General features: G+C 35.5%; 2 protein-coding genes across 2 annotated transcripts; both read left to right on the top strand.

Moving 5' to 3' along the window:
- Positions 1–560: 560 nt before the first annotated feature.
- On the top strand, positions 561–9935 carry LOC132615786 (PHD finger-containing protein 1-like). Its single transcript, XM_060330379.1, has 6 exons — positions 561–785; positions 4399–4484; positions 7811–8194; positions 8287–8508; positions 8590–8714; positions 9114–9935. The coding sequence occupies exons 1-6, from the start codon at positions 783–785 to the stop codon at positions 9335–9337; spliced, it is 1044 nt and encodes a 347-aa protein (XP_060186362.1). The 5' UTR covers positions 561–782; the 3' UTR covers positions 9338–9935.
- A 2896-nt stretch (positions 9936–12831) lies between these two features.
- LOC132614098 (proteasome subunit beta type-3-A-like) lies at positions 12832–20120 on the top strand. The gene is made up of 7 exons (XM_060328454.1): positions 12832–12963; positions 13099–13280; positions 14964–15071; positions 17728–17817; positions 17941–18025; positions 18918–19012; positions 19891–20120. The coding sequence occupies exons 1-7, from the start codon at positions 12958–12960 to the stop codon at positions 19937–19939; spliced, it is 615 nt and encodes a 204-aa protein (XP_060184437.1). The 5' UTR covers positions 12832–12957; the 3' UTR covers positions 19940–20120.
- Positions 20121–22594: the final 2474 nt, after the last annotated feature.

The raw sequence follows: 22594 nt of genomic DNA, 5'->3' as shown, positions 1-22594 counted from the left end.
ATAATTTAACTCTCGAGAAGCAAATATCACAATTAATTTGAAACGAAAAAAGTAATAAACCGTACATATTTAACACAAAATGAGTGTATGTGTGTATATATATATATGACTAATGGCTGCAATTATTTTGATGTAGCAGCCAAATATGTTAAAAACCTATACCCTTGAATGGAAAAAATCTTATTGGGAGCATTAACCTCAAAATGAGAAACTGCAACAATCAATTCGAATTTAGTCAGGCTCTCATACAATACCTAACACTGGGGGAATATATATATATATATATATACACACACATACATACTCCGTCCGTGTTTAGAGTACCAGGATCAAACTTTCTTTGACCGTAAATTTCTACATTGATTTTTCAAGTTTATAAAAATAAAATTATATATTTAAAAATTACATAAAAAATATTATAAGTCATGATAATTTATAATCTAAATAATTAAAAAAAAAATGTAAGAAAAGCGCGGTCAAAGAGTCACCGCATAAATTCCAAATAGTAATAGACTCACAAACAGAGAGTATATATTATAAACCCTGTAAATTTTCTTTATTGTGACTTGTCCAAATTCGACACAATTTACCCTTTTGTCATCCCCACTTCAAATGGGACCTAGGGATTAACAATTCTAAGATACTTAATTAAGATATACAGTTGCTAGTTGCATTAACGATTGAGCTTAATTAGCAACACACAGTTCTTGTGTTCTAATTATTCCTCAAAACTCTTATACAGCTGTTGTTTCTGGCTGCTTGAATTTGTATCTGTTTCCACAATGGTATGTTTCTAAGTTTCTTCTTTAGTTCTTTTGTTCGCTTCATTTTTAATTCTCTTTGATTTTTGAAATGTAGCTAGTAATAATTATCTCTGGTGACTGTCATTGTATTCTCAATGTAGTTTTTCTGATTTTAGTTGCAAGAATTCCATTTAGTTTTTTTTTTTTTTTTTTTTTTTTTTATATATATATATATATATTGGTGATGTTCGGCCAGCTTGCGTGCACCTAGACTAATTTCAGAGGTACCTGCTACCATGGGCAGGGCCGAGGGGTGCAAGAACCCCTTCATTGAAAAATTATACAATGTAAATGGGGTAAAAATGATTTTTTTTTTTTGGTATATATATAAGTTGTTGAATCCCCTTGATATGAGTTTTTATTTTTATTTTTCAAATACCCTTATTTGAATTTCTAAGTCCGTCATTGCCTGCTACCTCCACCACCACCACCAGCCATGGGCGGAGCTATGGCCACCCGCCGAACACCTTTTGCCGTCAAATTACACTGTGTATAGAACAACAGCAACAACATACCCAGTGTAATCCACAAGTGGGGTATGAGGAGGGTAAAGTGTACGCAGACCTTACCCCTACCTTGGCAGGTAGAGCGGCTGTTTCCGATAGACCCTCGGCTCAAGTAAAGCAAAAATAACATTAGGATAGCAAGAAAACTAAAGCAGAAGAGCTATTGCACAGGAGCTGGGTTTACCCTGTGTGCACCTAAAGTATAGCGGCTGCGGGTTCCCATGTATTTAAAAAAAAAAAAAAAAAAAAAACTAAAGCAGAAAAGACAATACGAAGAAAATTACACTGTGTATATAGGTCAAATTCTATTTTATACTATGATATATTATCTTTTGAACACCCTTGTCACAAGTCAATGAGTTAGCCTAGCGGTCAAGTTTGTTCCAAAAGGCTTATGATGCTCTGCAGTCCAGACTCGATTCTTGGTGGTGTTTTTTAAATAATACTCCCTCCGTCCCCAAAAGATTGTCTTACTTTCCTTATTAATTTGTCCCAAAATAATTGGCACATTTCTGTATTTAGAAATAATTTAACTTTATGAGTTGATTTATAGCCACACAAATATCTAAAGCTTGTTTTGGACCACACATTTCAAAAGTCTTCCTTTATTTATTAAATTCCATGCCAAGTCAAACTAAGACAATCTTTTTGAGACGGGGGGAGTAGCTATTTTAGATTCAATTCTCAGTTTTCAGAAGCGTTGATGTTTTTAAAGTTTATATGAATGAGCCTACTTTGTATTTCTAAAAGAATACCCAACTTTTTTTCCTTTTAAAAACCAGAAGCGTCAGTTACGCAATTCACAATCCGTGTGGCTTTAACTTTCTTTTTTTCCTATGAAATTTTGTAAATAAACAAATCTTATTAAAATTACGTAGTTTAATAGTCAAATTTTATGTGCACCCATCCATAAAAAAAGAAATTATTTACCTATTCAAAGTTTGAACACCTTCCCGAAATTTCTGGCTCCGTCACTGCCACCGGCACATGTACTAGGAAACTCTCTCCGCCAAGGCTTGGACAGATAGGAAGAAAGCACTGGTGTGTTTGCTGCCGCTGGGGTTTGAACATGAGACCTCATAGTTCTCAACCCCTTCGTTAACCACTAGGCTACACTTTTTGGTGAAGTATGGTGGGTATATTGATCACCATTTTTGGGCTTTCAGGAATGTATTTAGTTTTATATCACCAGGCCACCACAGGGAAGGCAAATGTGTATCCTATTCAGTCTCCATTGACACCTGTAAAAGAACTTTTTTACTTGTGGATTTGTTGTTTCGCCATATTTTGTTTGTTACTATTAAGCTACCAGTTTTATTTGCTTGTTACAATTTGTGGATTGTGTAATTGTTTGGACAGAATAAGGAATTTCATGAGTAGATGTGGTTTTATTGTGTATGAATTATTTTACTTCAATGTCATTAACCTGTTTATAATTGCATAAAATCCAGCAGAGCAGAAGCTTGGCTGGATTGACTTACAAGAAAAACCAAGTGTCCAGAACTCTGCTTGGAATCACCTTAACTAGTGGGTGGCAATAAGCGGTTGATCCAAGATTTTCACTAAGGGAATTCAAAAATATAAAGAAATAAGCACATGAAGAACCCAAGAGGATTCAACATCTAGTATCTATACATAAAAAGTGGCTTTACTTTTCAGCTAAGCCCCCGCCCCCTAGTTCTGCCCAGGGTGGTAATAAAGAAAGACTATCTGCAAGATGAACTTAGCTTACTCAATTTCGAGCTAGAAGCAACTTGCGCAATACAAACTAAGAAACAATGCTAGGCAGGTCCGAGGTACTCACTAGTTGATTTGAGTATCTGACACATGACAACCGTAAACAACTAAACGTCAGTATGCAACATTTACTTCTTAATATAGATTTTCCCCTTTAAAAAGAATATCCGCAAAAAAAGTTGACTTTCAGCAGTAATGCATGGAGAACGGTAAAATTTTAACGGGCTTGCTAGGCTAGCGAGTATGAACTTACCTTACTTAGTTCGAGCTAGATGCACATTTGGTGTAGCTCAAATTCAGCAACAAGCTACTCAGAGTTGATTTAACTCAAGTGTTGTCAATAGTGCGCTTAAGCCCTGAAGCAAGGTACAAACATGTTGAGCACTTCCTGGATTAGTCGGTGCTTCAGTTTCATCTTCAAGGTTCTAAGGCATACTTTTTCTTATCGGGAGGTGCGGCTCTATGTACATGGGTGGGGGTACAGGATGCCTTCGTCGAAATTTTGTATATATATGTATAAGATCTTTTAAATATTTCTCATGCCACCCGTAGTCACGAAAGAGTGCAAGGTGCTAGTGGCAAGTGGTCAAGTCTATGTCTTTGGCCTCTTTATAGTTAGTTTGTCATATAACGGTGAAATATATATAATATAAATATTTATGCCACAATTGTGTGTTTTTAGAATATGGAAACTTGTCGATTGCAACTATTAATGGATGATAGATATTTTCGATATTACTAATATTGTTAAAAGTGTTTTCTTTGCACTAAGTTGTCATAATTTTTTTTTTCTCGTTTGATCTATTTATCTATATAAATCGAAAAAAGGAATAACCTGAATCGAAGTCCAAAGTTGATCCAACCGACCAAATATTTACCTTATTTGGACCTTGTAAATAGCAGCATCGTGTGGCACCCCTAACTTCCAAATCTTGAATCTGCCGCTGCTTACCAGTGAACTTCATCCCGAAGAGGCCACATTAAACAATTGATATTTCACTTTATCGTACTTTTTTTGTTTCAATTTCTTTGTCCATATATTTGTTGTTCACGCTTATAAGTATTACACTTGGACTACACATGCATATTTGTATTCTTTACATTTGGGCCTCTTTCCTTTAAAGCCCATACTTCATTTGCGCTTTACGCTTAAAGCCCCAACGGACCTGCTAAGGTAAATATTTGGTCGGTTTCACCTTTGATAACACTGTTTGACTCATTACAGCCCTAAACCTAGAGTCTGTGACATCTGCTTTCTTGCTATAACTTCTTTCCCATTACTTATAGTAGCGTCATATGTATGCTTTGCATATAACTGTGTATTTTAATACTTATTTCGCCATGTTGTGCAGGTGACAATATGTCTACAGTGTGGTGACGAAGGATTCTCTAACGCCTTTGTTTTTTGTGTAAAATGTTTGGATCTTGCCGTGCATCGGTAAGTTGGATTGTTGCTAAATGTCAGTGATAACTTTTAGTCATTTTACTATCTCTCATTAGCTTTTGATTTTTGCGATTTTGCTAGCTTGCATGAAATTTCTTCTTTGTTGTTTGCACGAACGTGAAAAGAATCTCTATCACTGGCTGGAACGTGTATATATGTTAGTTGATGATGGAACTAAGATGAGTCGCTGCAAACTATGAAAGCTTGAAAACCTCCCCTTAAACCATTAATGTTCTCCTCAACTCCACTTGTTGCAGCAGCACCACGCCAAGTGAAATTAGAATCTCTATAAATACTTCTTCATCTTCACGATTTTCAGGAACTCCAGTTAGCCATGCATCAGCCTCACATCCAAAAAATTGGATCAAATAGTGAGTGTTGTAGCAACGCTTCAATACTCTGTTATATTTAATGAACACTAGATCATTGAGCTACTTTAGCTCGAGTCTTTCTCTTCTTGGTATGAATCTGCAAATAAGTTGTGGCAAGTAATTAATAGGCTAAGTTATAGCTCAATCTAAGTTCTTTTTTAGTAAATATTTTTAATTTTGATTTCTTACTCAACTATTAATATAATAAATGTTAAATAAATTAATTGGATTAGCTTTTTTACCAACAACCATAGTGTTATTGGCTAATTTTAATAAATGACAATTACTTGATTAAGTTACTGCTATATCATGAAACCTCTAACCACGAGTTTTCCTTTTTACCAAAATTTTAGATTCTCATATTAGGGGTAATACATTAAATTTAGAATATAAACATAATTGGTAATAATATTTTTTTTTTTAATTATTGGTAACACACTTTATTGTCTCAACAATTTGGGAGCCTTGAGATATAACTTAGCTTACTAATATACTAAATTTTTCTTCTTACATGTTCAAGCATACTCCAATTCCTCTCACATCCGGATGAGCTACAAGTTAGATTTAGAACTTTGATTGTAAACTGTTGGAATTGTGGAGTGCAAAGAACCATATTGCTTCCACCATTCCACTGTAGAAGTAGAACAAATATTCAAAAGTTAATAAGTATAAAGAAATCACTTAAAAGTTAAAGCTATAAAGACACATAGAAACACTCACTCACCTGGTGACCTTGTCTTTCTTTATCTAATAACCATTGGAGTTTCAAAGAGTCCCTTAGCATTCCTGTAAGTACTAAGTTGATCTGTTAGAATATCTTGCTCATTGATATCAGGGACCAACTTAGCAACATGTTCAAAAGATCCCTTCCACACTTCTGAATCTACTACATCCAACTCAGAATTATCATAAAAGAGTTCTGGGTTCAAAATATTCCGAACTGCATGCAAAAGTTCATGAAGTTGATCCAACTAGCTTTTATCAATAATCTCGAAAGCTCTTTTATATTTCTTCTCGTTATCATTAAATGACTCTTGAATAGCCTCCTTAGCCCTATGCATAACTTCATAAAGGTAGATCACTGGTGGTTTTCTCCCTATCCACCAAACGAAGTACTTTTATCAAAGGAGAAATAAAAGAGATTTTTTGAGACCACTAATCAAAGGTGGTCGGATCAACTTTATCGACCTTTGCACGCAGCAGGAAATATTTTGAACTCGTCATTTTTATGATGATTCTGAGTTGGAAGAAGTAGGTGGAGAATTGTGGGAGAGATTCTATGAATGTCTTGGTAAATTGACGAGTCAACTGCCCGCACAATAATGTAAATAGCGCCAAAGTTCAAATTAGCTTGTCAAGTGTTGGCCAGTCAAGAACTCTCATGTTCAGAATATGAGAGTTGCAGAAATGAGGATGCTGAAACGGATGTGTGGGCATACTAGGAGAGATAAGATTAGGAACGAAGATACTGGGGATAAGGTAGGAATGGCCTCTGTAGTGGACAAGATAAGGGAAGCGAGATTGAGATGGTTCGGGCCTGTGAAGAGGAGAGGTGCAAACTCCCCAGTGAGGAGGTGTGAGAGTTGGTAATGACGAGTTTAAGGAGAGGTCGAGGTAGGCCTAAGAAGTACTGGGAAGACGTGATTAGACAAGACAACGCATCTTCAGCTTACCGAGGACATGACCTTAGAAAGGAGGATATGGAGGTCGCGGATTAGGGTGGAAGGTTAGTAGGTAGTTAATTGTTGTCTCGCTTTCCTGCGGGATAGGCTTTGTGGTAGTATGGTGGACCATACCAGTAGTAGCAGCATTATCCCGTAGTTTAGCATTATTCCTGTACTTTCTTGTCCTTCGATTTTGTTACTACTTTTTGTGTCTCGTGCTTCGGTTATCGTTTTATTCTACTATTGTTGCTGTTTCTTTTACTGAGTGCTATGTCATGCTTTCCTTATTATTTGTTATCTCCTCTTTACTTCGGTGTTCTCTTTTTCACCTGCTTTGATATGCGTTACTTGAGCCGAGGGTCTATCGGAAACAACCTCTCTACCTCCACGAGCTAGGGGTACGGTCTGCGTACACTCTAGTCTCTACCCTTCCCAGACCTCACTTATGGGATTTCACTGGGTATGAATTGTTGTATTCGGTTGCACAACTAGCCCGTCAACTGCACACACAACAGCTTGAGTTACACCACTCTCTCGACGGGAATATCAACTGTTGTATAGTCGCTCAAACAGGACATTAACCATACACACACAAGTCAAAGCTGGAGAGAATGTACTGTTATGCGGTTGCCCAACTAGATTGTCAACTGCACGCACAAGAGGCTGAATTTGGACTCTCAAGATTTCCTTGTTATGTGTGATCACACCTTAGAAGACAGCCACACATCACCCTATTACGTTCAAGTTTCCATTTCAGTTGTTTTTAAAGCCCAACTCGGTTTATTTTGTGATGGGCCTCTTCTTCCCTTACATCTAGGCTATAAGTAGATCGTTTGTAGCTTCCTTAGGCCGATTATGCTGCTTGGACTAATTTATAGGTTTGGAAAACACTAAGTTAATGAACAACTCAATGGATTAACCATTGAAGTTGAGTTTATCCTCATGGTTTACCATCTACAATTCTTTGAATCTATAATGGTATACTGATGGGGGGTAATTAGTATTTAGTATTTTATGTTAATGTTTCCTTGGTTATTTAAATTTGTGTCTTAGTCTCTCTATTTCTATCTCTATCTTCTTCTTTCTCTTGTTCTCTGTCTTGATCATCAATTGATCTGGTTTTACTAGTCATAGTCGATCTGTATCATGTGTCAACTTCTTTCATTTCCTTTTTGTAATTACGTTTTCTACGGCATGATTGTGTATAAATACTGATAAGAATTTTAGGTTAACCCTTTCATGTCTTTCTTTAGTTTGTTAATCTTCCCTTTTTTAATCTCTGCAGCTACTGCCTTGATACAATTCCCGATACATTTGATGAAGATGTCTATTGGGTCTGTGATGATTGTGAGGTGGAGGTGCCAAATGAACCTACTATCAGGAATTCTGATCCCGTCTCGCCTGAAAATTGCACTAGTTCAAGACATCTTAAAGCAAATTCTGAAGCAAAACTTGATGTTCCTTCATTGATAGCTGAGGTAGAAGTAAGGACAGTCGAAAAGTTTTCCCAGAAAGATGTTGAGAAATATCCTGGAATGGATTTGGTAGAGCATAGTCAGTTAGGAGGTGATAAGAAGAAGAAATCTAATCCTACGTCTGTGATAGATAAGAAAGATTTTATTCATGTTGTCGTGGAAAAAGCACAACCTGTTTATGATCCTGTTTGGAGGTGAGGAGATATTTTATGGATTATTCCCTTGGGTGATAATTTATCAATATGGAGAATGAAAATGTCTGTTTTCTTGCACTTTTTTCTGGCAGGGGTGGTTTTAAGTTATGGAACAAAGAGTATCAGACACTTGATGGACTTGTAGCTCACCCATCAGTCAAAGCATGCCAAAGGGTTTTTGAAGAAGCAAAGTTATTTCCACTTTCGCTTCACTTGGAAATGCTTCCAAAATCTGATATATGGCCTAGGAGTTTTTATTCATCGGAGCCTAGTGATGATAACATTGCATTATATTTCTTTCCTTTGGATGCAAGGTAATCACTTTGTATTTTCACCATTTTACGCTTAGTTTTCATCAAGTTCGCTTTGTTGTCATCTTATTTTTCTCAGTACAGATACGAGCAGGATTACGATTATTTGGTTGAGCAAATGATCGGTGAAGAACTCGCTCTGCGAGCAGTTGTCACAAATGCAGAGCTCTTGGTTTTCACATCCACAGAGCTTCCCCTGCATCACTGGAGTAAGTTTTTACTTGATACTCCCTCCAGTCCAAAATAAATGAATGTCTGAACACTTTTTCTTTGGTCCAGAATAAATGAATTTTTCAAAGCCCAAAGACGTTATTAATTAATTATTTGGGAAGTTACCCTTCTCTCTAATAGCTTTTCAAATCCCAAAGCTGACTATTTCGACTTTGAAGAAAATTTTGGAGAAAGTACGTAATATTGCCAAATGATCCTTTGATTGACGTAATTAATTAACTTTCTTAAGGGGTGCGCAACACCCCAAAAAATCACTTATTTTGTACTGGAGGGTTTATTAGATAAATAATGAACCACAAATAGCTGAGATCTTGGTTTTCATTAGATTTTGTTATTTATGGTTCATTGCTGAGTTGCTTGAGAAAACTGGTTGGCAGGATTCCGAAGCAAGCACTATTTATGGGGAGTTTTTAGAACGAAGCAGGATTGTAGTAGCTCTCAAATGGTATCGAACGGGATTAAATCTGTGATACTTCAAAATGCCGGGAATGTTTTGGCTGCCAGAGATCAGATAAACCTTGTGAAAGCCGAAACTTGTCATCCACAGAGTCCTAATAGCCCTTTAAGCAATAATGCAAGCGTCGCGTCCCGTACTTCCTGAAGCATCTGTACTCTGTTTTTCATGTTGAGCTTCTCAATATGAGCTTGTTTCTGTACCATTTGTCTGACATGAAAACTTTGAGACCGCACGGATGCGGTTGTGGGCTGTTGGAACTTTGAGACCGCATGGTTGCGATTGTGGGCTGTTGGAACTTTGAGACCGCACGGTTGCAATTGTGGACTGTTGGTAAATAACCTGGTGAAAAAAGCGACGAAGCTGGTCTGTAAGAGTGGAATCCATGATGTGAGAATTAGGTGCACATAAAAAATAGAGGTTTTTCTTCAATTGAAGAATTTGATGTCCTGTGAAATGCAACCACATGTAACATGTCATCTGTTTAGCTGTACATTGGTAAATTAAGGGTGGTTGGTCTGGAAACCATGGTAGATGGTAGATGGTAGGCAGCAGCATTACTATACAGTTAGGAATCTGATATATGGACTGTAATTGTCGTAGGTTAATTTATTCTGCATGTAAATTAAATCTGATAGTGGGTATTTGGACGGTTTTTTCACTTATGGGGACGAGGTTTAATCCTTATAAATTACACTTATAATGGTAGAAGAGTGGAAATATGAGAAATTGAACATACCTAAAAGATTTTGTCCCGGCTCCCTATATACCAATTACGAGTTGCTTTGAGTTGCTTTGTGTTAGGTTTTGTGCACGGTAAAGTTGTCTTTGTGTGATATATAGGATAAGGGTTCGAGTGTGGAAGCAGCCACTGATGCTTGCATTAGAGTAAGTTGTCTACATCACACCTCTTTGGGTGCGGCCTCTCCCTAGACTCTGCTAGCGCAGGATGTGCACCGAGCTGCCCTTTTCGTGTTAGGCTTTGTGACCAAACCATTAGCTGCTTTGGAGTGGATTGTGTGGGGTTGAAATTTCTTCCAGTTATATATATTGTCAATATATATTTTTTTACACGTAAATCATCCATATTAACTTGTAACTTGTAGTAGGTAATATGTCCTTAGTTTGAAGATTATAAATCTCACATTTTAATGGGCTTGCCTCTAGATATGCTTTGAACGATATGATAGTATTATAAAAATTATATTGACGATGTATATAACTTTTATAAAGTATTCATACTAAGAGCGTGGTATGAAGAAAAATATTTTCCACGGTAAATGTTTTTCTAGAAAATAAGTAGTTTTCTTATTTTTGGTATTTAAGCAGAAAATATTATTTCAAAAGTAACAATTTAGGCAAATACTACAGGGTGGGAGTATGGGTGGTGGAGATGGAAACGAAGTGTGTTGGAGGGTGAGAGGAGAGAATAAGGGTAAAAGGCAAATTTTAATTAGAGAGAGAGAGAGAGAATAAGGGTAAAATGTAAGTATGGAACTTGTTTTCATTACTTTTACGGGGGAATGTGAAAAAATATTGGTCAAACATAAACTAATACTCCATCCATCTAGACATATTTGTCATTTTTTGCTTCTAGAGTCCATTTCAACTAATCTTCATAGTTAATTTAGATTAGATTTATTTATTTATTTAAAATTAAAATTAGATATTCGAAGAATATACGAAAAGTATTATAAGTTATAATTCTTTTTATATCAATATGGGAAAGAATATATCTCAATATATTATCAAAATTCATATAATTAAATCTCCAAAAGCAAAAATTTACAAATATTTTAGGATTAAAGAAATAAAAAAAACACATCCTAAATTATTAATCAACACAAACTGCTATTCTTTTCAAATATTTTTTTAAAAAAATTATTTTCAGAAGAGGTACTTCTCAAAGTAAAGCTTCCATGGGCCAAACAAGCTTAAACCTATACAGAAAGTATAAAGAAAATACATAGCCGGAGAAAATGAGAAAAGTTGCAAAATTCATCTAACATATGATCCTGGAATTAAATTGTTCTGCCAGACATCAAAAGGTCCAAACACAGTCTATTCATTCGTAAAAGTTCGACTGGTAAGTTATTTTTCTTTACAAATTACAAATGTTTCCTCTTGTGAAGTTATTTTTCTTTACAAATTACAAATGTTTCCTTTTGTGCTTAGAACAGTTGTAACCGGAGCTCTTCCACAGATCATATCAAATCTAAAAATACCGTATTCACAAAACTTGATAAATTTTTATTTATCATGTTTGACTTGGTACACCTAGTAAGAAGCATTAAATAAAACGATAATTTTACTATTAACACTAATTATTATAAATCATCTAAATAATAATCAGTCAATGTAGTTTAAAAGTCGTGTAGTCACTAATCATTTCTTGCAATTCCCAACACAATTATTAATAATAAGAGAAAATATGAAATGAGAAATTATCTTTTAGTTTTTCAAACTGATTAAGTAAAAGTGGACATATATTTTTAATATACTAACCAATTAAAAACGGACGGAGTAATAATTAAGGGGCATATTTTATTACACTTAAATGACAATAAAGACTTTCTTATACCAAAAAACAAATATTAAGTAGACGGTTGGCCATGAAAATCAAATATTTTTCACTTTATTTGAAATTTTGAAGTTGTGTTTGGTTATAGTTGTGGTATTTGGAATTTTCATGGCAAACACTGATTCTCAAATAAAGTCAAAAAGGGGAAATTTTCACAACCAAACCGGTCCTAAATGTAAGTGCTCTTTTTTTTTTTTAAGGGAAAAGGGTCAAAAATGTCCCTCTACTTTAAAAAAGGGCTAAAAATATACTCCATTTTAAATTTGTGTAAAAAACACTCTTTCCGTCATTAAAATTTTCAAATATACTCTATACATACAACTGTTACCTTCTCAAAAAAAAAAAAAAATCAAATATACCCCTATATTAACGGAAATTCCCAACATAACCCGATTTAATTTTTAAATCCGCTCCATTTAAACCTCACTCAATGAAATAAAAATCGCATATGGGTTACCCGTTCCTACACCTAGTGGCTCCAAATGTAGCACTCGGGAATAAGTGATCGCATATGAGTTTTTTATGTAGTTGAGTCGGGTTTAAATGAAGCAGGTTTAAAAATGAAATCGGGTTTATATTGGAGATTTTCATTAAGACAGGGACATATTTGAAAACTTTAATGACAGGAGGGATATTTTTTATCCAAATTTATAATAGAGGATATTTTTAGCTCTTTTTTTTCCCAAATAAAAAGGGAAAAGGATAAAAAATGCTCCTCTACTTTGGTAAAAGGGTTAAAAATATCGTCCATTATAAATTTGGCTCAAAACACCCTTCCCGTCATTAAAGTTTTCAAATATACCCCTATATTAACAAAAATGCTCAACATAACCCGATTTAATTTTTAATCCTGTTAAATTTAAACCCGACCCAACTAAATAAAAAATTGCATATAGATTACCCATTCCTGTGTCTACTGGCTAGACAGGGATATATTTAAAAACTTTAACGACAGGAGGAGTATTTTTTATCAAAATTTAGGATATTTTTAGCTTTTTTTTTTTCGCAAAGTTAAACGGACATTTTTGACCCTTTATCCCTTTTTAAATAATAATTTCAGGACATTTTTACCCTTGTTCTCTTCTAAATATACAACTGAAGTGTTCTCCAAGACATCAAAACACAGTCTCTCTTCATTAGCCAAAAAAAAAAAAAAGTTCCGATTCGTCTCTGTAATCAGTCTTCAATGTCGGTAAGTTATTCTTCTTCATCAATCCTCTTAACTCCAAAAATTATTGTAAAACCTAGTTTTTTTTTTTTTTGAGATCGAATTTTAAACCTAGAAAATAATGTGTTTTCTCTAATATTTGGTTAATTTTATGTACAGATCTTTGAGTATAATGGAAGTGCTTTGGTAGCGATGGTTGGGAAAAACTGTTTCGCTATAGCGAGTGACAGACGTCTTGGTGTACAGTTGCAGACAATTGCTACTGATTTCCAAAGGATTTATAAAATACATGACAAGCTTTTTATTGGTCTTTCTGGCTTGGCTACTGATACACAAACACTGTAATTTTTCTCTTATGTAAATTACTGTTTAAACTAGCTAAAGATAGGGCATAATGGGAAAAAGAAAAAAGATTCATATAAGTGATACTTGTTGTGAATGGGTTTTTGATTTGTTAGAGAACTTTTAATATTATTATTGTTATTTGTTATTATTATTGTCTATCGGAAATAACCTCTCTACCTCAGGTCCATGTAGTGGCGGATTCAGGATTTTCGCTCAGGGTATTTGGAAAAATAATTGAACCTAAATATACACTGTAATATATGTTCAGGGTATTCAAAAGTTAATATATGTACATAAACACATAAAATTTACCCTAAATATACACTGTACCCGAACACCCTGGGCTCTTGGTACATCCGCCCCTGGGTCCATGTACATCCTGCCCTCCCCAGATCCCATTTGTGGGATTACACTTTGGTGTGTTGTTGTTGTGGTATTTGTTAATATATCCCATGGCTACCAGAGCTTGAAATTCTTGTGGGAATTCTGATTTATATGCTTCCCATGGTCCTTTTGTTGATTCTCCTAAAAAGGTTTCCATATATTTATACATTGTTTTTGCGTCTATATCCTGATATGTTGTTTATATAATCTGCTACTACTGTTTCTTTCCAAAGATCTATTATTGTGTTCGACATTTGTGGATCGTGGGCTGCTATATTCAGTATTTTACCCTTACTACCTCCTTCTTGTAACCTAATAGGTTCTTCTATAGGCGTTCTTTTTCCTGCTGGTTTTATATTTTCTGTTCATACTTCTTGGCCTATTCTATATATAACTTTGCAATATACATGAGAAGCTTTTCATTGGCCTTTCTGGCCTAGCTACTGATACCCAAACGCTGTAATTTCTCTAATTTACTCTACTGTTATTACTGTTTAAACTAGCTGAAGATAGGGCATAATGGAAGAAAAAGATACATTTAAGGGATATCTTATAAGTTCAGACTTGTTTTAGAACTTTCATATTATTATTATTATTATTATTGTTATTTGTTACTATTATATTATACTCCTTCCATTTTAATTTGTTTGTCCGGTTTTGACTTGGCACGGAGTTTAAGAAAGTAAAGAAGACTTTTGTATCTTGTGGTCTTAAACTAAAGATATGTAGAATATACCAATATTCCCTTTAATCTTGTCGTTTTAAACTTGCCATTGAAACTGAGGGAGTATATATTTAACTTATTTTTCAATTTTATTTTATCTGGTATGATAATAATATGAAATGAGCTTAAATGAAGAAGTAGAGATTCATATGACCGACCCCAACTTGCTTGCCACTTAGGCTTAGTTGCTTTTGTTGTTGTTAATATTTTTCCTGCCTGCTAATTGTATTGTGCGTTTTAAACATTTTTTAGGAATTATAATCATGTAACAGTTCCTTTTTTTAATAAGACTAATAGAACACGTCAAATAGAAAATATATTGCTTTAGGAATTATATGCATGGAATTTTGAGTGGGAGTTTGGAGGTAGTGATTACTGACTAAGATGCTTCCTCCGGTTGGGGCTGTGGGGAGTGGGAAATAAAGGGTGAAACTGTTTCTATTTTCACATTTTAATTTGGTGTTGCTTTCTTGTTGATTGTGGATGGGGAAGGAGTAGCACCATCTCATTGTTAGTTTGATTTGTTGGGATTATGCTCACGGATATGTGCTTTTGATTACGGTTTCTTTAGGTATCAAAGGCTTGTCTTCCGTCACAAGCTATATGAGCTTAGAGAAGAGAGGGATATGAAGCCTGAGACATTTGCCAGCCTTGTCTCTGCTATGCTTTATGAGAAAAGGTTGGTAACTATTTATATGTTCTTTGACAATGTTAACGTTTATTTCCTGAAGATTACATAGTCTCACAGTCATCACTGGATGTTTCTTGATTATGAATAACGTTTTCTTAGAGTTGAGGAGATGGTTTTTAGTTGATATAAAGTGGTTAAATGACTGCCTTCAAAGTGAAAAGCAGTTTTAAGAACTTTTGAAGCATATTGAAATCTAAAAATATACAAGCATCAGAAACATTTAGATCTGTTTCTTTCATCCATTATACCAGGACCCCTTCAAAACCGTACTATTTCTTTCCCACCTGATGGCTTAATGTTGCTTGCTACTGCCTCTTCTTTCTATGTGGGCGCGTGGCTAAACTCATTAAAACGAAATTCTTCAGAGAGAATGATAGCCCCTAAGTAGAGAATAAGATGGGATCTTATTCCCCTCTTCTTTTCATTTCTGCCTTTTTCTCTCTTCCATTGAGCCAAAAATACAAAATATGAGAGGGAACCTAAATATAAGAGGGAACCTAACTCCTTTTTAGTTGTAGATTGTAGAAAAGTAAAAAAGTTGCGCCCAGACTTACAGGTCATTCTGCTTATATAGTGCCCCATTTCTTAATTCTTTTCGTCACATATATTTTTCCCTTTTAAGAACTTCTATAGAAAAGTATAACATTTAGGACGCCTACAAAGTGGAAAAGTGTGCATCCAATTGGTGCTTAAGCCTTCTAAGTTTATTTTATTGGCATTTTATTTGAAAACTTATCAGGGAGTAGTAATAAGATTAGCAGGTAACAAAGAATTAGGCCCTTCAGCTCATGGTTCCTTATCAGTGTGCTATAGAATATAGAACAATTTTACACCTATTTCAGAATCTTGGCAAAGTATGAACATATATATTCCCCTTGCCTGCTTTTATCACCAAAAGATATCATTTCAGCTACTAGAGCATCCTTACATGGAAAGTCTATTTATAAAAATAAAAACAAACAAATTTAAAAAAACAAACAAACTGTTGTTGGCAAAGGGAAAAGCAGCTCATTTTGATTTTTTTCATGTTCCCTAACAAGAATATATTGGAAAGTCTTTTCTTATCTCTGTCTTTAGTTTTGTTTACCAAGATGTCATTATGGAGCATTGCTTCATTGGTAGCAGTAAAGTACTGCCATAAAGTGTACACTAGTATTGTTGCACAATCTATATGTCTGCTTAGTGTGAGAAATTGCAGGAACCTAGTTGTGGGGACATTATACCTCTTGGTGCGTACAATACTTCCTGAAATATGTTGATTTATGGAAAAGAAAAACTTGAAATGAGATGCAAGTAACTCAAGCACATTTTGCCCTCAGGGCTTAGTTCAAGACAAAGGTTGAGGGGCTTATGACTTAGGTTATAGGTTTGATCCCTGCACCATGCGTACTAAGCTTAGATTTAAGTGGAGAAGGGTATAGGGAGAACCTGAGTTTCAGAGGCTTCAGTTGGTCCTAAGGATTTGCCGCAGGCGAATTTCTTGATCATTAGAAAAGGTCATTGAAGCACATTTAAAGTTGTGAAAGATTTTTCTTCTCCATATCTTGTTCTATCCTTTAGATTTGAGAAGATAGATCATGAAAATATTTGGCCCCAGCATAGTATTGTTTATTTTTTTGATACATTTAAATCTTTGTTGGCCTCGGTCCTTTTCTTAGATGTATTCCTATCAAGCCAAGTTGAACTCCAAAGAGTATTGGTTGATTAAATGTATGTAACAATGTTGAGGTCAAGCTCAAATATGACGCGGCTGTAGGCACCAAGGGTCTGGCCAAGTGATCAATGAAGTGGGGCTGGAGAACCATGAGCTCTCGGGTTCAGATCCCAGTTGAGTGAAAAACACTAGGTGATTCTTTCCCATTTCCCTAAGCCTTGGTAGCAGAATTTCCCTATAACAAATGTTGATGGGAGGTAGCAGGTACCCTGGTGAAATACTAGAGGTATGTACAAGCAGGCCTGGATATCAGCATCACCATCATATAAAAAATAAAAAAAAGAAGCTAATGTTTGATGGGTTGATCCACAATTCTTTTGAGCCCGAAAGTTCAAACCCTCAATTTCAAGCTCAAACTAGCTAATGATTTATTGGATCTCAGTTTTAAGTTGACTTTAACTGATGAGCGGGCTGAGACATTGTTTTCCATTTAATAGACTAGATCTGAGGCTTCATTTATTGGATTAGAAGAACAGAGAGAAAAGAGATGCGAAGAATGGGTAACAACAAATCAGAGGAGAGCAGAAAGGACTCTTTAGTGTGAAAATATTTCCTACTACATATCCAAAGTTTACTTAAGATAGGAGGGTGTGCCTGGGAAAAAAAGAAGAATCAGATATTAATTTGGGATGTTTTAGACACACACGCGTTGATTTTGAAGGTATGACCCATATTAAGTTCTTAATTAGATAATCAAGGAAAGCTCTCAAACTTTCTTGTCGAACATCTACTGTTCGTATTTGAGCTCAAACATTAATCAAGCTTAACCTTGGAATTTGGACTCAACCAACTAAACAAAAAATGATCAGTCCAAATAGCTGTTTAGTTGGACAAAACCTGTAAATCCAGTCTGGGTTGTTGGTCTTGTCACCCTTGATCGATGCTTCTTCAACTTGTTATTAACTTCATTATCCATTTTGTTTTGTCTAGGTTTGGTCCATACTTGTGCCAACCTGTAATTGCTGGATTAGGAGATGATGACAAGCCTTTTATTTGCACAATGGACTCTATTGGAGCAAAGTATGTTGAGTTTCTTTCTACTGCTTCAAGTTCTAATATTTGGAGACTTATGTACTCTGCCAGGGTCCTCATGGCATTGCATGCTTATAGTATTGCTACTTAGATGTAATGCTTGTCGTGCAGGGAGCTCGCAAAAGATTTTGTTGTTTCCGGCACTGCATCTGAATCACTTTACGGTGCCTGTGAGGCCATGTACAAGCCTGACATGGTTTGTTACTGCTCTTGCTTTCCTTTTTGCTTTATAACTACATAATCCGCCCCTAGCTTGAATGCCATATATCACATGTCAATATTTTTCTTGTGTAATGGAAATTATCGTCCGAGTTGCTGAAGTGCTGCTTTTATTTGGTTCTTCAGCTGGCAGTTGGGGATTACTCTATATGGTAGACATATGTTTAGAGAAAAAAATTTGGATCCCCCATAATCGCTGTTCTCTGTTTTGATTTAACAAAACTGCTGGCAGATTTGACGAATTGATTTGGAAATACAAACATTTTCAATTTTACAAATCGCATCTTATTATATTGTTGGTTCACATCACGGTTGTGGAATTTGGAATGTTGTACTTTTTTACTAGATGAGACTTTGATGATGTTGAGGAGGGGGAAGAAATTATCCTCTGTTAGAAACACAGAGGATTGGCTAGCAGAACATGGCAGCACGTGAAACTATACCACTATGCATCTTTTTGACTGTTTGGAATGAGAGTAAAAGATTAAGCAGTAATAGTGCGAAGAAGTATTAAAAAATATTTATATCACATATTCTTTTGGTTGTAGAGTAAGAATACCAGTGTGTATAGATGATTGTGATAGCCAGATAAAGTATGGTGGTTGAGCCACTCATTCACTTTTGAAAATTGTTTTTGACGTCATCTTTGGGTGATATCACCAAAATGATTTTGACTAACAAACAAAATGAATTTTATTCATGTTGATTATAAGAGCAGGTATTTAAGTTTCTCTCAAGGTTCAGATCTTTCTTTCCAATATTGCATCTACATGCTTCAGAATTTTTCGTTCTGTTACTTCTTGCACTGCTTCTATTGTCATCATCCTATTTCTTACTTTATGGCTTCTTATTGTATGTTAACATTTCAGGGACCGGAAGAATTGTTTGAGACCATCTCTCAGGCGCTGATTTCATCTGTAGACCGTGACTGTTTAAGTGGTTGGGGAGGACATGTTTATGTTGTGTAAGTATTCAGATGCTTTAATATGCCTCTTTTCTTGATCATCTCTTCTTAGTAAGTGTCTACCGGAGTCTCTAACCGAAACAAAATATGATCCTCAAAGTATCCATCATCTATTATGTCCCAAGATGGTGGTCTTTAAGGCAACAAAAAACCGTGTGTTGGCCAACATGTTTAGAGGGTTAGGTAATTTTAGAGAAGTGCCCTCTTAAAAGAGAAATAGAAAAAGAAGAGCCTGTAGTACAGAGAAGATATGGCATTGTTATGCATGGCGAGGTGGTTGGGTAGGATTTTGATGAGGGATCGGGTTTCAAATGTTGGAGGTATGGGTCCTTACTTGGGGCTTGGGGAACGAGGGGAACTGGGTCTAGGTAAAGACGATAAGTCTTAAGGCCTTGGCAGAGAGAAGGGGCTTGGAAAACTATATTTCTTGGATCCTCCAGAAATACCGTCGAACTTGTGTCATACCCCCCAAATATGAATAACTTTTGGAGGATTTGTCACACCTGGCGGTATTTTTCAAGGATCCGAGCATCACTGGTTGGAGGCAGCGGTTATTACATTTTGTAGTTGATGCATATTGGAGGTTCTCCGTAAATGGTGAGTTCGTAAGGGATTATTATTGCACTTCTATTTTGAAAAATCAAGGACTTGGTTGCCATTTTACTCTTTATGTGCGGCATTGTCCAGCACTACATTGCAACATACTCTTAATTCATCTGGCGTTTTTTCCTTTTCCGTTTCCTTTTTTAATTATTGATCCTTGGTGGGGATGGGATGGGGATCATGAGATATTTCATAATATGATATTAGTTAAAGTGAGTGGTGTTTCAGATTTTCAGTACCCCATCTGATTTGTTCCAATCTATGTGTGATTGCAGGACACCAACTGAAGTGACAGAGAGGATCTTGAAGGGAAGGATGGACTAAACACTTGTGAGTGCTATACTTGTTCACTGTTGCATTCCCTGGGAGGACATTTCACTTGTTTTGATGAAAAGCTCTACATTTGATATTTGATATTATCGTATTTACTTCTTTCCAAGATTGTTACTTATAGATTCAGTGTTTGGTCACTAATGAATGTAACATTCTAGTTAGATTACAATCAGCTATTTTGCTTCCCAACAAATTTCCGCCACAATCTATCTGCCGTCAGCATTACACGCTAGACAATCTTGGCATTAGTAGACGACCTAATGCCAAGATTTTTAAAAATGCTCTAAAAATTAGCCCAAAAATTGTCGGTATGAAAATTAACGGATACTGAAGAAGAAATTGCACGACTTCCCCTTCAGATGGGCTGGTCTTTAATTTGTCCTTTAGCAATCGAACTTATGCCTAGCGTGGCATAAGTTCTTTAAGAGGAAAAGTCATGCTGAGCATGATGCGAAAATATAAATTTATGCCTCGTGAAAATATAAATTTATGAGGGCGAAAAATTAGAGATCAGCACAAAATAGGAGCAAAAGTGTCAATAACCCTGCCTTTAGAGGATGGAAGATCTAATGTCCTGAAGCAGGGTCCTCGGTTGAGTTTGGAAGAAAGTAAGATGGTTCAGGAACTTCAGTGTGCAAACAAGTAGCCTTTTTGTCTCAACTTATGTGTCATAATTTAGCCCGAAGAATGTTGGTACTTTCAACAAAAGAAAAAAAAAAATAGAAACAATTTAACTTTGTATTGTTAATTTTATTCGATGAGATGATTTATTGCTTTTATAAATGTTTATGACTAGTTTTAGATCATAAACATCAAAAGTAGTTTTTCTCTTACGCTCCGTGTCCAAACTAACATTACTTTGCTAAAAAATTGGGACGGAGGAATAGCCTTGAGCATCTATATGGATCGTATATTGTCGTCACTTGGAGGAACTTTCAAGGTATTGTGTACCTTAAACAGATTCGAGTTTTTCTTTTTAAAATTCAAACGTTGAAGTTAGATGTGTAAGAAATATTGTTTTATCTGAAAGGAAGCGTCTCCTCGATTCATTGGTTGAAACAATAAAATTAGACAAAGCCTTGCAAAGCACGAATGACTCAAACTTGCAACTTCGATAGAGTTGTTGACATGATTTGTCACACCCCTTAAGGAGCCATAAATAGAATGATAATTTTACTATATTACCTCTAATTATTACTACGCTATCTAACGATTGAAATTAATCAAACATACTTTAAAAGTTGTGTAGCCACTAACAATTCCTTGAAGGTTCCAACCCAATAATTATAATAACCCCCTGTTTGGACGGTGGTTTCCCGTGATTCATTAATGTATGGTTTTCTATGAAACCATGTTTGTTTCCACTGTTTTTAAAATTACGTGGTATGGTGTTGTAAACCCGTGGTTCATTCTATGATTATATAACCATGAAAAGTCCCAATTTTTTAAACCACCGATTTGGTGATTTTTCCATGATTATGTATTTCATTTCTCCATTATACCCCACCATCCACCCCATCCCCACCCCCACGACCCCAACCACCACCCACTACCCCTCACCACCGCCCAACCCCACCCCACAACAACTCACCCCCACCCTCATCCCACACCACCCCACCCCCACAACCACTCACCCCACCCTACCACCAACTACCCCCACAACCACCCACCTCACACCACCCACCCCTCCACCACCCCCACCCACTACCTACTTATTTTTTAAAGTTCCTATTTTATTCTTTACCTGAGTTTTATTAATATATATAAATTAATTTCTAATTAAGAGTTAAGAATATTTTAGTAAACTTACAAGTTATTATACAGTACCATACAGTCAAACCAAACAATACAAATGTTATTAAACCACAACAAACGATACAGTCTATCTAAACATTGTGTTCATTAATACAGTACAATGCAATACAACACCATACTGTACATTAATGAACCACGGGAAACAACCATCCAAACAGAGGGTAAAAGAACAAAATGGTAAAATATCTCTTGGTTTTCCCAACTGGACAAGTAAAAATGGACAGAGGGAGTAGTAATAAATTGAAGTTGTGTATGGAAATGGAAATGAAAATGAAATTGAAGTAGTGAAATTTTGAAAAACTTCTAAAGTCTGCTTTTCAAATTTTAAATTCAATAATTCAATTTCGAAGTTAAAATAAAGGCTGCTTTTCAAATGTTAAATTCAATATTTCACGTTCGAAGTTAAAATAATGGGTCAATTTGATAAATAAACACTTATTTGCGTAAGAGACTATTTCAAAATTCCATACATTCACGGCCAAACAGCTAAAGCTACTGAGATGCGTACGAGATTATTCAGGACGCAGCACACTCGGCCAGTGTAGTAAGTCAAATTATAGTCGTACCTAAGAATTGGAGACTTTGGAACAGACGTTGCAGTTGAAGGGAGCAATGCACATAGTTTATTTAATAGTGATTATGGACCTTCACATAATGAGTTTCAATGTCAAAGGAGATTAACTTCCACATACTGTGTTTTTAAAAGGTAATTTGTTCTTGTGGAGAGGCCAAGAGAAAATAAAACAAAGCTTAGTCTCTCAATTTCGTGCATAATCAAAGTGCAGAGCTCTGGCAAAATCTGTGGTGAAGTAATGTAATACACCAGTTCTG

Source organism: Lycium barbarum, chromosome 10, assembly GCF_019175385.1.
Source record: "Lycium barbarum isolate Lr01 chromosome 10, ASM1917538v2, whole genome shotgun sequence".
In the NCBI taxonomy this organism is placed as follows: Eukaryota; Viridiplantae; Streptophyta; class Magnoliopsida; order Solanales; family Solanaceae; genus Lycium; species Lycium barbarum.
The sequence above is the reverse complement of the archived record's forward strand: the minus strand, read 5'-3'. Positions and strand labels throughout refer to the sequence as shown.

Bases quoted from the DNA above. Each gene is read 5' to 3' on its own strand.
- LOC132615786 (XM_060330379.1), top strand. The intron at 8,509-8,589 runs GTAATCACTTTG...TTCTCAGTACAG, and splicing joins TTCTTTCCTTTGGATGCAAG to ATACGAGCAGGATTACGATT. The intron at 8,715-9,113 runs GTAAGTTTTTAC...ACTGGTTGGCAG, and splicing joins GCTTCCCCTGCATCACTGGA to GATTCCGAAGCAAGCACTAT.
- LOC132614098 (XM_060328454.1), top strand. The intron at 13,281-14,963 runs GTAATTTTTCTC...CGGTTTCTTTAG, and splicing joins GCTACTGATACACAAACACT to GTATCAAAGGCTTGTCTTCC. The intron at 18,026-18,917 runs GTTTGTTACTGC...TTAACATTTCAG, and splicing joins CCATGTACAAGCCTGACATG to GGACCGGAAGAATTGTTTGA.